General features: G+C 50.2%; 1 protein-coding gene across 1 annotated transcript; it reads left to right on the top strand.

The window, feature by feature from the left end:
• On the top strand, positions 14,080 to 15,937 carry KCNA10 (potassium voltage-gated channel subfamily A member 10). The gene has a single exon (XM_005677922.2). It carries the CDS (start codon positions 14,389 to 14,391, stop codon positions 15,922 to 15,924), a length of 1,536 nt encoding a protein of 511 aa, XP_005677979.2. The 5' UTR covers positions 14,080 to 14,388; the 3' UTR covers positions 15,925 to 15,937.

Here is a 16,344-nt window from a genome sequence, read left to right as displayed (position 1 = left end):
GTCTCAGGTTCAGCTGAGTGTGGAAACCACTAGCAGGCGTCCCGGTTGGTGAAGGGTCCACACCGTCACTGGAGAGCCTGGCTGGCTCGTGAAGACACGACCTTACGTGGTTACTCTCTTCCTAAGCACCCTGCACTCCAGTCGTCAGAGGATCACTCCTGCCATCACACTGCAGGTCCCCTCTCCATGGGATGACGCCATCAACGGCATCTCTTCTCAGCCTGAGCCCCTTTCCTTTATAAAGCTCAGGTGCTACCTCCCTGGGGAACCTCACTGACTTCTTCAGGCAGTTAGTCCCACATACCTACCTACCAGCTGCACTGCACATCTGCATACTTTCCACAGAAGTGAAGTCAGGACTCCAGATTCACATTTCAGCTCTGCAAGCAAACCTCCCTGGTGACTCAGTTTCCCTACTTAAGATAATAATAGTACCTGCTGCCATTGCTGGGGGCTAGGGAGGGGTATTCAAATGAGATGACATACCTAAAGCGCTAGGCTGGGCCCAATCCCTAGGTTGGGCAGGTCCCCTGGAGGAGGGCATGGCAACCCACTCTAGTATTCTTGCCTAGAGAATCCCCACGGACAGAGGAGCCTGGTGGGCTACAGTCCTTGGGGTCGCAAAGTGTTGGACATGACTGAGCGATTTTCATTTCTAGGCCCTATACCAGGTACAGAGTAAGTGCTCAATAAATGATAAGTGCTGTAAATATTTCTTTGTCCAGAGAGTTTTTGTGAGCCCTTTTCCCCACCATGACTTTTGCACACACATCTGTGTTTGTCAACTCTTTTGACAAGAATGACAGATTCTCATGCCAGTGAGAATACAGCAGAGAAGCAATGTCAGGAAGAGAAAATAAATGAGAAAGATAGTTTATTTATAGTTTCATAGCAATCGGGAGTCTCATTTTTTCTCCCCATAGAAAGTCCTGTTTCTTACCCAGTGTTTATGGCATTATGTTCTTTAGCTGTGACCCCAGTCGCCCTGTTGGCGCCTAACCTCCTTGTTCACCTGGCAGGTGGAGGTGGAGGGAGCAGTCCCCTCTGAGAAGCACCCTAGGCAGCAGCCATCTGCCCACACATAGCAGGACCTGGGGCTGCTTGACTCATACTCATGCTGGGTCCCAGCACATGCAGCCCCCTCTTCCCCTGTCAAGACTCCTCCCCCTGCTCAGAGGAATCAGACCCTCAGGGATGGTGAGCCTCTCCGTGGCCTGGAGCTTGTCTGCAAAGTAGCGCTTCTTTTTTGGGTATGATCCACCGTTTCTGTCGCGTTGGGCTGCCCCCCAGACCACGAGAACCTTGGAAGGTGTTCACATTTGTTCTCCCACAATCCAAGCACCCAGCACAGCTTCCATGACCAATAACTGGCTGTGGAGTGAATGAACAGTGTAACCAACTGACATGTCACTAGAGGAGCCGAGAAGCTGTGGCCCTCACTCCCCATCCCTCTTAGATGGGATTCAGGCATCCGGAAGCGACTTCTCAGAGCCCTCAGGGACAGGGATGCGAGCCCACCCAGGTTGAGCCCAGCTACCCAGGTGGAAGAGGTACCCCAGTACTCCTTGCCAGCCCATCTCCATCTCCATGGGGGGCATCTCTGGGGCAGAGAGGGCAGGCACAGCCCTGGGCAGCAGGATAAATGCCAAGCATGCAGAGTCCCTTACCCTCTGAGACTCTACTGTCTTGTCCACTCCTCACAGGGCAAAGCCACCTGGGTAACCCTGAGGGGAAGCAATAACAGGAAGAGAGAGGCTCCGGCAGGGCTGGGGCGGGGGGGAGGGGGGGTGCTGGGGGGGGGGGCGATGCTGTGGGAAGGGCATCCTTTATTGATGGACTCATTAGCTATTGATGAGAAAGGCCTTGGTGATGAGAAAGGCCTCAGCTCCCTGTTTTTGGGAGCTGAGCTGGGATGGGGCCAGGGCATTTCTGGTGGGCCACAAACTCTTCCTGAGCCAGAACTCAAACCTTGATTCAAGGAACTGGTAAGATTCCTTGGAGCACCAGGATCCATGGAGCACGAACTCTCCTCCAAAATGGAGGCCCAGAAGGCATCGTGCCAGCCCCTTATGAGAAAGAACAAAAAGATCTGCCATCCCAAGATCACCCAAAATACCCACCAGCAGAGCCTCTTGGGCAGTAAAGGCACTGTGCATCCGCCGATGCCTGAAACCAAAAGGTGTACTTCACCTAGCCTACCACATCACTACGCCAGACGTTGTTTCATGTGTATTAATTTAGCTAAATCTCACAGCAGGGTTGCGACAGATGAACTATTTATGGATGAAGAAATGGAGGCTCAGAGAGGTTAGGTAGTTTTCCCAAGGTCACACAGCTTGTAGCTGAGCCTGGATTTGGACCCAGGCAATGGGCTCCAGAGCCTGTGTGCTGAGTCACTGTGCTGTGGTCTCTCAGAAAGATTAAGGGATAGGCTCCAAATGACAAGCTGGTAAATGTAAACTCGACACCAAGCCTTCCAACACCAGTGCAGGCCTGCTCTACCTTTCTGCCTCTTCCTCGTGCTGTTATGCAAATAGATCACCTATTTAGGTGACGAGTGCAAACAGCTGGGACAGTTCCCTCTCTCTACATTGGCCTTTTAGGGGTGAGACCTTCTCTCTCCTCCAGGCCAGGGCCCTCCCAGGTGCCTGCAATTCTGGTTGGAGTTGGAAAAAGGAGCCTTCCCTGGTTGGTCAGGTCAGGGTTCTATTCCCCAAGCCCAGTGGGACTGAGGCAAGCCCCCAGCTGTGCCCTTACCCTAGCCTTTCTCACAGGTGGCCAGGTGTGGGGAGGCCCAGATGGAGTCCAGGGCCCTGTCGAAGAATCCCAACGCCAAGGATCAGTCACTGAGCAAAACCATCCTGACTTGATCACCCATTTATGGGCGAAATATCCTACAAGCTGGGAGTAATATGGGGAAACACAAACTCACCACCACCACCCTCTGTGCCTACATGTTATCATTTGCTCTTAGGACACTGAGTCGAACTAATTCAGCCTCTGGGGTCAGCATCTGATCTGTTCACTCAGATAGAGGGCCATCATTTTGCCAGGTTTGCCCCTGGTGCCCTGCACTTTGCACCCTGCCCGCTGACCCTCACTGGATCCTCTCTCTCAAGCTTCCTCCAGAGTCACAGACAGCCAGGACGATCCTATTTCATAGGATAGGATTTCTGAATCCCAGGCATCAGCTGGGCAGGCTCCTCCTGCCAGTCTGCCCGTCTGCCCGGAGACCAGCAGATCCCCTCGGCCATGGAGAGCTGACTTAGTGGAGCATCCAAGCCTACTCAGGCCGAACCAGAAGCACCTCCTCACCCACTGCTCCTGCTGGTGAGTTCTTGGCCACATTTTTCCCTTTGATCCACACATCAATTTCTGCCCCTGGATCTTAGCCACCACATCAAAGGGCCCCAAGCATCTTTCTCCTAGAGCTCCTGAAGCATTCTCGGGAAATTGCAAGCATGAGCTCTCCAGATGGGCTTGTTTCCCAGCATGTTCTTGGGGAGATGCATCACTCTGATGGTCCACATTCCTAGGTTGTTTAGTTCAGAACCTTCCAAGAACAGCAGTTTCAATCCCTCAGCTAAAACTGAGCCCTGTCTTTGCACCAGAAGAAAGCTGAGCTGTCCTGGGATCCCCACCCACTATGTTCATTCCTGCTCCAGAAATTCCAGAGCTTTCGAGTCCCACTGCGCAGTGTGCCACATAGGAGCCAATAGAAGAACAGATCCAGAAACAGAAGAACTTTGGTCTAGTAGGACAGACAATGGCCTCTGTGGTATTTCATCAGGCACATAAGCAGCTTCCACCACCCACCCCACCCCACACAGCCAGATGTCTGCAATTCCACCACAAGGGCTTCATTCCGCTAGCTCATGCCTTTGTGTACCAATCAATGAATTATTCAACCAATATTTACAAAGGTTCTTCTATGTGCGAGGCAACATTCTAGGTATTGGGGTGATCTGAGGATATGAATCCTTCCCCAAAATCTCTCTAACGATAATAATAATGTGTGTTATTACTATCCTTGCTTTGTAGATAAAGCAGTTAAGACACAGAGATATTAAGTAACTTGCCCAAGGTCATACAGCTTAATACATCCTGGAAACACAGCTATGGGATGGTTCTTTAGGGAGGTGATCCCAAGAAAATAACTCAAGATTGTGAGTTCTAGCAAAAAGGAGAGGCTAGCATTTGGCATTTTGTTGTTCAGTGTCCACACTTAGCCCCAGGACCTGCTTCCCCAGCCCTAGGCTGCTCTGGGGCTGGGAGAGGACTGTGAGAAGCAGGCAGGGGTGATGGGTGACTGCCAGGTGGAACGGGGTCAAGCTGGTCCTTCCTCTCTAGTTCTCTGGAGGGTACAAGTGTCCACAGGCCCCAGGACAAGCTGCAGAGACCAGATCAGGGTGGGGTCCCACCACAGTGCAGGAGAAAAAAGGCCCAGGGTGCATGCCAGGCTGAGAAAGGTGGGAGTTGATCTGGGTATGGAGGAATCTGCTAGAGGCCTTGTGCAGGGGAGACTGGGTCCATCTGGCTGTGAAGTACCCACATGGGGAGGCCATGGTGGCAATCAGGCAAGAGGGGAGGTCTGAACAGGTGGACAGGGGAGTGGGAACAGCAAGACGTGACCTAAAGAAAGCGGATCCCTCATGGTCTAGAAACTGATGGGGTATGGAGATCAAGGAGAAGGAAGACTTTACCTGAACAAAGACCCAGACGGGAGCACAGCCTGGGAGAAGGAGAAAGCCTGTGCACTTGGACAATAGCTGGGGCACTGAAGAAAGACCCCAATTACGCTCTCAAAACCAGGCCAAGACAAGGCAGCTAGTCCCTGGGGCAGGCAGGCCCAGGCTCCTTAACACTTTATAATATAACCTTTATGTAGAACTCACCATCTGTCTGGTGCTATTCTAACCTGTGTGTTTTACAAACAATTTACTCCTTTAATCAGTTTGACAGAACTAAGATATAGGTAGTCTCCCCATTTTACAGATAAAGAAACTGAGGCAAGGAGAATAAGTGACTTACATAGGACTCGTTGGTCATAGTTGCAAACCTAGGGCCACTGACCCCAGAATCCAGGCTTGTAACTGCTGTTCAAGCTGCCTTCTGGGCGGGTGGCGAAGGGGATGAGATGGTTTTAAATAAATTTATAATGATGAATTGTAACATGTTAGTGAGAAGATCAGGTGCATCCCTAACCTTGAACAAGGCTGCAGAAGTATTTTCCCCAGTGTCAAAGGGGAAAATTCCAGTCTCATGGTCAATAGCAGTTACCTTGTAAGCCCTTACATTCCTGCCGGAAGGAATTATCCTGTGATCATTCTTTTCAGCATCGCTGCTGTTGCTCAGGATTTCAATGAATGAAGATGTCATTCTGTCTCTTTCAAAAGATAGCTCTGTCCTTGAGCAGCCCCTGCAGGGAGAGAGACGCTCTGCCCACGCAGGGCCCACCCCGCCCTGGCAAGGAAGAGAGCCACGTGACTGGCTCCCAAGCCCCTCCAGCCCTCCTTGTCTTCTTTCAGTGACTTTAAATAACAGGACATCCTCCTGTTCTAAGAGGTAGACAGACTAGACAGGGGCGGAGGTGTCAGGGCATACCTGAACAGAAACATCTGTGGACGTGGGTGGTTTGTACAGCTGCAGGTTTGTACACGGCAGCCCACTCGTGGGTCTCTGCATATTTGCACATGAGCACATATCTGTCTGTGTGCACAGGTATCTTGGTGATTTTCCTTGTAGCAAGCACATATCTGTGACTGTTTGGATGAGAAGGCTCACGGAGCCATGTTGATGTGTGTGTCTGGGTATGTGTACGGGGGTCTGTGGCAGCGAGTGCCTGTGTGTGACTGTGGCAGTGTGTAGATCCACGTCTGTGTGTCTGTGTCCTGGGCAGCATCCCTGGCTGAATGAGACCAGGTCACAGACAGCAGTGGATGTGCTATTGTGGGACTACAGTATAGAGGGGAAGTGTTGGCTTTGCAGCTAGAACACTTGCTTTTAAGTCATAGCTCCATAACTTAGTGACCAAAGGACCTTCGACCACTCACATGCTTTTCTAGTGGGCTTCCTAGGTGGTACTAGTAGTAAAGAACCCGTCTGACAATGCAGGATAAGTAAGAGACACAGGTTCATCCCTGAATTGGGAAGATTCCCTGGTGGAGGGCCGCTCCAGTATCCTTGCCTGGGAAATCCCATGGACAAGGAACCTGGCGGGCTACACTCTATAGGGTCACAGAGAGTTGGATATGACTGAAGCGACTTAGCATGCATGCATGCTTCTCTAGATCTCAGTGCCCCTATATTTTTTTAAGATTTCTTTTTAATGTGGACCAGTTTTTAAAATCTTTATTGAATTTGCTACAATACTGCTTCTGTTTTTATGGGGGGCTTTGGCCTTGAGGCATGCAGCATCTTATTTCCTGGCCAAGGATCAAACCCACACCCCTTGATAAAGTTTTAACCACTGGACTGCCAGGCAAGTCCCCCACTATTTGTTAAATGGTGATAATAACCGTACCTTATTATCGTAAGACCATCGTGGGACTCAAATCTGTGTAGGAACGCTTGACCGGCAGGAGCAAAGGTGGTGGGAGCAGACAGGAGAGAGTGCCTTCACACTGGTGAGGGGCTTTGAATACAGGCCATACACGCAGTCCGCCTCAGATGGTCCCAGAGCTGCTTGCCCGCAGGCTGCCCCTTCCCTGATGAGCCTGCCTGCACCTGCAGGCTTGGCCTGAGGAGGGACAGCCTCCAAAAGGGCCCAACTCCTGCAGCAGTTGGGGTGTGATGCGCACATTTTAACAGTGCGGGAACAGAGAAGGGCCCTCCCACGCCTACCCCTGACCCGTGGCACCGCTGACACAAGCCACCAGCCCTTGTTGAGCATCTGTCACTTGCTGGGTGCTTCTATGTGGCGTCACTTCCTCATGACACCCTTAATGAAGCAGGTGCCAGCAAGGCCACTTGTCCTCCGTCACACAAGACAGTAAGTGACCAAGTCAGGCTTGAGAGCGGGCTCTCCCATCTGCCCAGAGCCTGATGTTTTAACTTGGCTGAAGAGTGCTTCCGGCTCCCAGGGAGCCAACCCCCTGCAGACCCTCACCCTAGCAGGCTTCCCCATTGAGTTCCACCTTCCCCATTGAGTTCAGGTCTCCCAGCAGGATGCTGGTCTCAGCTTCCAGCTTCCAGCTTTACCCCTCTGATACCTCCCAGGCTCCCATTTCCACCAACTGCCTTCTGCTAGGATGGCTGAGAGAGGAGGGTACTTGGGTCACCTCCCCCTAGGGACAGGAGGGCGGCTAAGACAGCAAGTCTTGCCTAAGACTCCCTCTCACAATTCCCCACTTGAGGAAACTGAGGCCCTTGGAAGGTGAAGTCCCCATCCTGACCGCCAGCTGGGCAGAGAGGACCAGAAGCTATTTTCTTCAGGCTCCTATCTAAAGCTGGGCCGGTCATTCAAGGTGAGCACAAGAGAGGCAGCTGGACTGATGGCGGGGCAGAAACTAGGGAGAGGAAGCATGAGAGTCACATGGAGGGACAGTCAGTGGCCCCAAGGCTTGGCTGGAGCAGAGGGGAGAGAAGCAGCTCCCAGATGGAAGGAAGAGGCACTGTGGAGTCATCTCCACAAAGTGGGCCAGGAACTGCGTGCAGCAGAACAAGGACTCCCTCTTCTGTCTAAACATAGGCAGCACCAGCCTCTGCCTTCCAGCCACTCCTTTCAATCATTTTCTTATTCACTGGACAACAACCAGCGGAACCCCACCCTGTGCCAAACCCACTTGCCCACCTCCTCGTCCCCCAGCTGCTCCCAGCCCTGTGACATCTGAGCTCGCCCTCTATGCAACTCTGAGTTTCCCGTCCCTGAGGCTCTCGGGGTGGCAGCATGCACAGTTGTCTGCATGATGACTTCTTTCAGCCAGTCTCTGACTCAGGGATGGCTGCCACCTCACCTGAAAGTGTAGGAAGTGTTAGGGTTGCTAGGCAACCAAGGGCAACTGACTGCTCCTGATCACTGTGAACTTGAGAGACCAGACTCTCAGGCATCTTTGGAACATTGTTTTGGGAACAGCACAGGGCTGTGCCCCTACAAAGCCCTGTCTGCAGGAAGTGCCCAGCTTAGTCCAGGAAGAGACCACCAGTGCAACAAAGCCACGTCTGAAGACAAAACTGAAGTGCTCCAGAGGGAGGGAAGGTGGCTGGGGTCACTGTGTTCCACACCAGGCAGCCTCGAAGGCTTCCCAAGATAGACAAGTGTGAACCATAGTGGCTGCCATCTAGGAATGCCTACTATGTGCCCTGCATGCTATTCACAACATATATTATCTTTTCCTCCCCCAAGAACTTTGAGGGAAGATATGAGTAGACTCATTTGGAGAGAAACAAAACATTGTTTATGGAGGTGGTGATTTACCCAAGGCCACATACCTACTGCATGCAGAGTTGAGATTCAAACTCAAGCCAGTCTGGCTCTGGGGGAGGAGAAGCAAAGTTCAGAAGGGGGGAGCTGTAAGATGTGCTGGGGACAGTGAGTAGACCTGCCTGTCCCTGCCTACAAAGATGCCAAGGGACCAGAAGACGACAGGGCTCTGAGGAGATGAGGCATGGATCCAGAAAACTGTCAAAACCTTGTGCAGAGGTTATCAAGAGGGCAAGAGCACCTCCCTGTCTCCTTAAGGAAAGTTACATCTTCAGGTGAAGTCAGAAGGAAGGGATGCAAGGGACAGGACCTGCACAATCAGTGACCCAGAGGGAGGAAAACACAAGTATGTTCAGAGGGGGAAAGAGGTCATTTCAGCCCAACACACTGTCTTGGCACTGTGATGGCACTTGTAATGGCAGAGGTATGAATGGAATCAGATGTTGTAGAAGACTCCTGAATACAATGATCACTTAAGCTGTGGGTGAGGGTTCAGCTTTGAATACTGGTAATTCTATCAAAGCCCTAGAATGGTGCACAGAGGAAAAGCTACAAGACTCAGGGAAAACTACCAAGAACAGCAAGTACCCTGGGCAGGTACCCAGAGAAAACCATGGTTCAAAAAGATACCTGCACCCCAATGTTCATTGCAGCACTATGTGCAATGGCCAGGACATGGAAGCAACGTAGATGTCCACTGACAGAGGAATGGATAAAGAAGACATGGTATATCCATATTGTGGGATATTACTCAGCCACAGAAATGAACAAAATCGTGTCCCTTGCAGAGCTGTGGATGTACTAGAGACCGCCATACAGAGTAAAGTAATTCAGAAAGGGGAAAACAAATATTTGTGTGTTAAGGCATATATGTGGAATCTAGGGAAAATGGTATATATGATCTTATTTGCAAAACAGAAATAGAGACACGGACATAGAGAACAGGTGTATGGACACCAAGGGAAACGGGGGCGGGGGGATGGGATAGACTGGGAGACTGGGACTGACATACATACACTACTTTGTATAAAATAAATAACTTATGAGAACCTACTGGAGAGCACAGGGAACTCTGCTCAGTGCTCTGGAGTGACCTAAGTGGGACGGTAATCCCAAAAAGACAGGATGTGTATATAGGTATGGCTGATTCACGCTGCCGTACAGCAGAAACTGACACGTCTGCATAAAGCAGCTACAGTCCAGTTTTAAAAATTAATTAACTAATTGTTTTACTAGAGAGTTCCCTTGGCCCCTTGATAAGCCTTTCCTCTCTCTCCCCACCCACTTCCCCAGGCAACGGCTGATCAGCTTTCTGTCACTCTAGGTTAGTTTGCAGTTTCTAGAATTGTGTTTGAATGGAACTATTCTAAATGTACCTTTTTTATCTGCCTTTTTTGACTAGCATATTTTCTTATTACAGATTTTTTAAGTGGAGTTTTGATAAGGAAATACAAGTAGTCAGTGATCAAGGCAGTGGGGGCATGGCAAGCCCAGGATGCTATCTGCCACGCTTCATTCACTCACCAGAGGTTAGCTGAGCTCTGAATGGGCTCAACACCGGGCTAGGTCCTGGAACCATAATGGTGCACAAAGCGGAGATGATCCCCTTCCCCGTGAGCGTGAACTTCTCACTTCTTTCACTCATGCATTCCCCTCTTAACAAATATTCACTGCACGTCCACAACCCTGTTTGAACTTGGCACTGCCCACCAATTCTTACACCCCCGTGACCCTCATCAGACGTTTCTCTGTCCACCACATTGAGCTGGGTGCTGGGATGACGCAGTGGGGGGATCACCAGATGTGAATATTGCCACCTAAGACTGTGCAGGGCAGAAGAAAAAACTTTAAGACGCCATCCTGCTCTCTCAAAGCTCACGAGAGAGTGGGCGCCCTGAGGCTGACCTGTGGAAGCTGGAACTCCAAAACGAGTGCAAAGTGGACCATCTGGGCAAGGAGATCCAGACTCAGGGAAACTAGGGGGCTCTCCAAGCTGGACTGGCCAGGCTAGGTTTATCAGACAAGCAGGATCCAAACAGCCCCCAGACAGGCAGGGAGGAAGAGGAAAGACAGAGGAAGAGGAGGTGGATGCTCAGGAGGAGCCAAACCAGCACAAAGGCAGAGGGGCAGGATCAGGAGTGCGGATAGGAGGGCAGTAAGCTGAGAATTCCTCCCGGGGTCGTGTGAGGCCACATGGAACTTTTTTCTGCTTACACATATGTTACGTTGGCTTTACATATGGGGCAAAGGGGAGGGGAGTGAGGAGGGTCATTCCTTAAATTTTTGTAATAGGTCACTATGTGTTCTTACTGTCATTACCTCATTTAGTTCTCAGTTTGATATTGGAATTGCCATTATATTTCCCATTTCATGGATCAGAAACCCGAGGCTCATAGAATTTAGTGATTTGCTCAAAAAATATACAACTCCTAAGGGCTAGGGCAGAGAAGGAAATGGCAACCCACTCCAGTTTTCTTGCCTGGAGAATTCCGTGGACAGAGGAGCCTGGTGGGCTATAACCTATGGGGTCACAAAGAGTCAGACATGACTGAGTGACTAACACACACACACACAAGGGCTGGGGTGGAGCCTCAAGCCAGGTCTCTTGTCCCAAGACCAATTCTCTTTCTTCTGTCCATAATGAACAACAGTTACTACTCTAAATGCAGTGTGTCAGCTTCCCTAGTGGCTCAGTGGTAAAAAATCTGCCTGCAATGCAGGTGACTTGCAGGAGACACAAGTTCAATCCCTGGGTTGGGAAGATCCCCTGGAGAAGGGCATGGCAACCACTCCAGTATTCTTGCCTGGAGAATCCCATGAACAAAGGAGTCTGGCAGGCTACAGTCCACTGGGTCGCCAAGAGTCAGATACCACTAAGCAACTGAGCATGCATACATGGAGACATGCATACATGGAGACACGCATACATGGAGACACGAATACATGGAGACAGCATACATGGAGACACGCATACATGGAGACACGCATACATGGAGACATGAATACATGGAGACAGCATACATGGAGACACGCATACATGGAGGCACGAATACATGGAGACATGCATACATGGAGACACGCATACATGGAGACACGCATACATGGAGACACACATACATGGAGACATGCATACATGAAGACACGCATACATGGAGACACGCATACATGGAGACACGCATACATGGAGCTCCAGTAGACCACAGAACACTCTGAACTTAACACTGTTCTTCTCCCTCCTACACCACCTGACCCTCTTCAGCCACCCCTGTGCCTGTCGTTTTGAGCTGGAGGTGGAAGCAGTAAAGAGAACAAGAATGGGGAAGGAAAATGGTCTGATTCCCAGGAGAGGAAGTTAATTTGGCCCAAGAAGCTCTCCCTCCTCTCCACATTGCCTCCCAAACCCTGATAAGAAGGAGCAGGCTCCTAATAAGGGCCCACTCTAGCCACTTGGAGCTGTCCCAGACCCCTTCTTCTCAGTCTGGATAAAATGGAGTGGGATTCAAGCCAAGGAAACAAACCCAAAGCTTCACCCAGGGTCAGGATCCCAAACCAGAAAGTACAGCCCTGAATTCACAAGGCAGACACAGAACTGGATTCCCAGTCCCACCTCTGCTCAGCAGCCCAGTGTCCCAGGATTGGGCCCCTAAATCATCGCATGGACCCCTGCAAAGGAGCAGCAAATATTCCTCCAGGGCTGACCGTGTGCAGGGTCAGGATTCCAGCTCACAGCAATGGGCTCAATTCTAGAAATTCTTAACCGCTGCTCCATCCTGCCTTCCAACACTCTACAGCTCAAGTGGTACCTGAGATTCTCAGTGGTGGGTACATCCCCCCAATTCCACAATCAAGAGGCTGAAGGTCAGTGAAATTAGGTGGCTTGCAAAGGCCACACACTCATGATGGGACAGGTGTTCAACCCATCCTGGCCACTCTAACCTGAGCTCTTCACCCCACACATTGCCCCTGAACTGAGGAAAGAGGGTGTGGGACCGAACGAGTTCTGAACTCTCACACTTCTAAGGTCCTGGGCTGCAGCTCCCCAAGAGGCCTCAGCTTCCATGCAGTGGGCCCCGTGATCTAGTGGGTCTACCAGGCGGGGAGGCAGGTTCATGTCGGGGCTCTGTGCCACTAATTGTGTGAACTTGGGAAGGCCACTTGGCTCCTGTGACTCAGTTTCCCCACCCATGAATGGAAATAACATTTTCCACCCTCATATGACTATTGTCATTTAAGTGAAGGTGAATAAGTGAACGTGGAATCACTTTGAAAAGGCTACAACTGTGGGCACTGCAGGTTACCCTCATTATCTGTAAATGAAACTATTCAAAGCTGTAACCACCACAGACTTTACCTGTCTCCCACAGTCACCCCCAGCCTGCCTGGTTTCAGGATTCTCATGCTGAAGTCAAAGCTTGAATGGACCTAAAGAAGGAATCTTAGTTTATGTTTGTGGATATCCAAGCTCACTGGCATGTTCTCCTTAACCCCATCCCTAATAAACACACACATGCACACACACATGCGTGCACACACACACACACACAATTACTTACTTTCTACTGCCTCGAAAGACTTTTAATGAAATCATTTCCCATAAACATCTTGGATTACAGAATGGACATCATTAAAAAGTCTACAAATAATAAATGTTGGAGAGGGTGTGGAGAAAAGGGGAACTCTCCTACACTGTTGATGGAAATGTAAATTGGTGCAGCCATTATGGAAAACAGTATGGAGGTTCCTTGAAAACCTAGAGTTGTAATATGATCCAGCTATCTCACTCCTGGGCATAGACCCTGACAAACTATAATTCAAAAAGATACATGCACCCTGATGTTCACGGCAGTACCATTTGCAATAGCCAAGACATGGAAACAATCTAAATGTCCACCAACAAATGTCTGGACAAAGAGCATGTGGTATATAAACACAATGGAATATTACTCAGCCATCAAAAAGAGTGAAATAATGCCATCTGCAGCAACATGGATAGATCCAGAGATTATTATACCAAGTGAAGTCAGTCAGAAACAGACAAATGCCAAATGCTATGCCTTATATGTGGAATCTAAAATGCGACATGAATCAACATATCTATGAAACAGAAGACAGACTTGTCGTTGCCAGAAGGGAGTAGTTGGGTTAGGGAAGAATTGGGAGCTTGGGATTAGCAGATGCAAACGCTAGTATATATAGGATGGGTAAGAAACAAAGTCTTACTGTATAGCACAAGGAACTACACTCAGTAGCCTGTGATAAAATGTAATGGAAAAGAATATATATAAAAAACCGAGTCATTTTGCTGTACAGCAGAAATTAACACATTTAAATCAACTATACTTCAATAAAATTTAAAAAATAAATAAAATACATCTTAGACTTAGGCCCAAAAAATATCAGTAGCTATGGGCTTCCCTGGTGGTTCAGACCAAAGGTAAAGTATCTACCTATAATGTAGGAGTCCTGGGTTCGATCCTTGGGTTGAAAAGATCCCCTGGAGAAGGAAATGGCAACCCACTCCAGTATTCTTGCCTGGAGAATTCCATGGACAGAGGAGCCTGGAAGGCTACAACCCACGGAGTTTCAGAGTCAGACAAGACTGAGCAACTAACACTTTCACTTTTGTTGGCTTCCAAAGTCGCTGTTATGCGTATGGAGACTCTGGGTAGAGAAGTTTTCCCCTCTCAGTCCGGCTCTGTCTTTCCAATTTCTTCTCTCATTATTAGTGTGCAGACTCCAAGGATGCAAACTGGTTTCAAGAAGAATGTTACCAAAATAACCACAAGGTTCCATCCTGAGCTAAAAAATAAACCATTTTCTAATCTATTGGTAAACCTCACTGCAAGCTGGATCAAGAACCAGCTGAATCCTATACTAGCTCTTGCATGATACCCTTCTTCCTCTCCACAGCTCACAGCAGGCGGGGAAGACTGAGGGTCTTCACGCTGTTTCCCTGACACCCTAGGATGGATGTGTGTGGCTGGAAAGAAATGGAGGTTGCTCTGGTCAACTTTGATAACTCAGACGAAATCCAGGAAGAGCCAGGCTATGCCACAGACTTTGACCCAACCACCCCAAAAGGCCGGCCTGGGAGGAGCCCCTTCTCCAACTGGAAGACCCTCGTCAATGACAGCACCGGCCATGAGACGGTCTTCTCCAAGCTCCCAGGAGACTACTTGGATTCCCCAGGGCCTGAGACGGCGGTCTTAAATGAAGGAAACCAGCGGGTGATCATCAACATTGCTGGCCTGAGGTTCGAGACCCAGCTCAGAACCCTCAGTCAGTTCCCAGAGACCCTCCTGGGAGATCGGGAGAAAAGGGTGCAATTCTTTGACTCCATGAGAAATGAGTACTTCTTTGACAGGAACCGGCCTAGCTTCGATGGGATCCTGTACTATTACCAATCTGGTGGGAAGATTCGCCGCCCGGCCAACGTCCCTATCGACATCTTTGCAGACGAGATCTCCTTCTACGAGCTGGGCAGTGAGGCCATGGACCAGTTCCGAGAGGACGAAGGCTTCATCAAAGATCCTGAGACACTGCTCCCCACCAATGACGTCCACCGGCAGTTCTGGCTCCTCTTCGAGTACCCCGAGAGCTCCAGTGCTGCCCGTGGTGTGGCCGTAGTCTCCGTCTTGGTCGTGATCGTCTCCATCACCATCTTCTGCCTGGAGACCCTTCCTGAGTTCCGGGAGGATAGGGAGCTGAAGGTGGTGAGAGACCCCAGCCTCAACATGAGCAAAACAGTCCTCTCCCACACCTTGTTCACTGACCCTTTCTTCATGGTGGAGTCCACCTGCATCGTGTGGTTCACCTTCGAGCTGGTGCTCCGGTTCATGGTCTGCCCCAGCAAGGCTGACTTCTTCAGGAACATCATGAACGTCATCGACATCATCTCCATCATCCCCTACTTTGCCACCCTCATCACAGAGCTGGTCCAGGAGACAGAGCCAAGTGCCCAGCAGAACATGTCCCTGGCCATCCTGAGGATCATCCGCCTGGTGAGGGTCTTCCGCATCTTCAAGCTCTCCCGCCACTCCAAGGGGCTGCAGATCCTGGGGCAGACGCTGAAGGCTTCCCTGCGGGAGCTGGGGCTGCTCATCTTCTTCCTCTTCATCGGCGTCATCCTCTTCTCCAGCGCCGTCTACTTTGCCGAGGTGGATGAGCCAGAGTCCCATTTCTCCAGCATTCCTGATGGCTTCTGGTGGGCGGTGGTCACCATGACAACTGTGGGCTATGGAGACATGTGCCCGACCACCCCAGGGGGGAAAATCGTGGGTACTCTGTGTGCCATCGCAGGGGTCCTCACCATTGCCCTCCCTGTGCCTGTTATTGTCTCCAACTTTAACTACTTCTACCATCGGGAGACTGAGAATGAGGAGAAGCAGAGCATCCCAGGAGAAATTGAGAAAATCCTCAACAGCGCGGGCTCAAGAATGGGCAGCACAGACTCTCTTAGCAAGACCAACGGTGGCTGCTCTGCAGAGAAGTCCAGGAAGTGATATCTCCAGGGCTTCTTGGCCCCGAGTCTCCCAGGTCTCTCTGTCTCTCTCTCCTCCTCCCACCTCTTGCTCTCTGTCTTTCCAGAGACCAAAATATATCATTTGTGACCACAGACCATCTTTGATTGGAAACTATTTTAATAAACTGATACTTCTGCTGTATTTTCTCAGCTGTTTCTTTTTCAACTGACTGTAGAAAGATTCTATTCTCCTTTCCTGTGAGGGCGAGTTCAGGTCCTTGTGCCTCACCTGTGGTGCCCAAGACCAGCAATATCATCATCACGTGGAAGCAAGGAAATGCAGACTCCAAGCCCACCTCAGACCTGCTGAAGCAGAATCTACACTTTAACAAGATCCCAGGTGATTCGCTGTCACATTAAAGATGAAGAAGCGCTAGCTGTGGTCTTCCTAAGAGGAAGC

This window comes from Capra hircus, chromosome 3, assembly GCF_001704415.2.
Source record: "Capra hircus breed San Clemente chromosome 3, ASM170441v1, whole genome shotgun sequence".
Classification (NCBI taxonomy): Eukaryota; Metazoa; Chordata; class Mammalia; order Artiodactyla; family Bovidae; genus Capra; species Capra hircus.
This window is presented reverse-complemented; position numbering and strand designations above follow the sequence as displayed.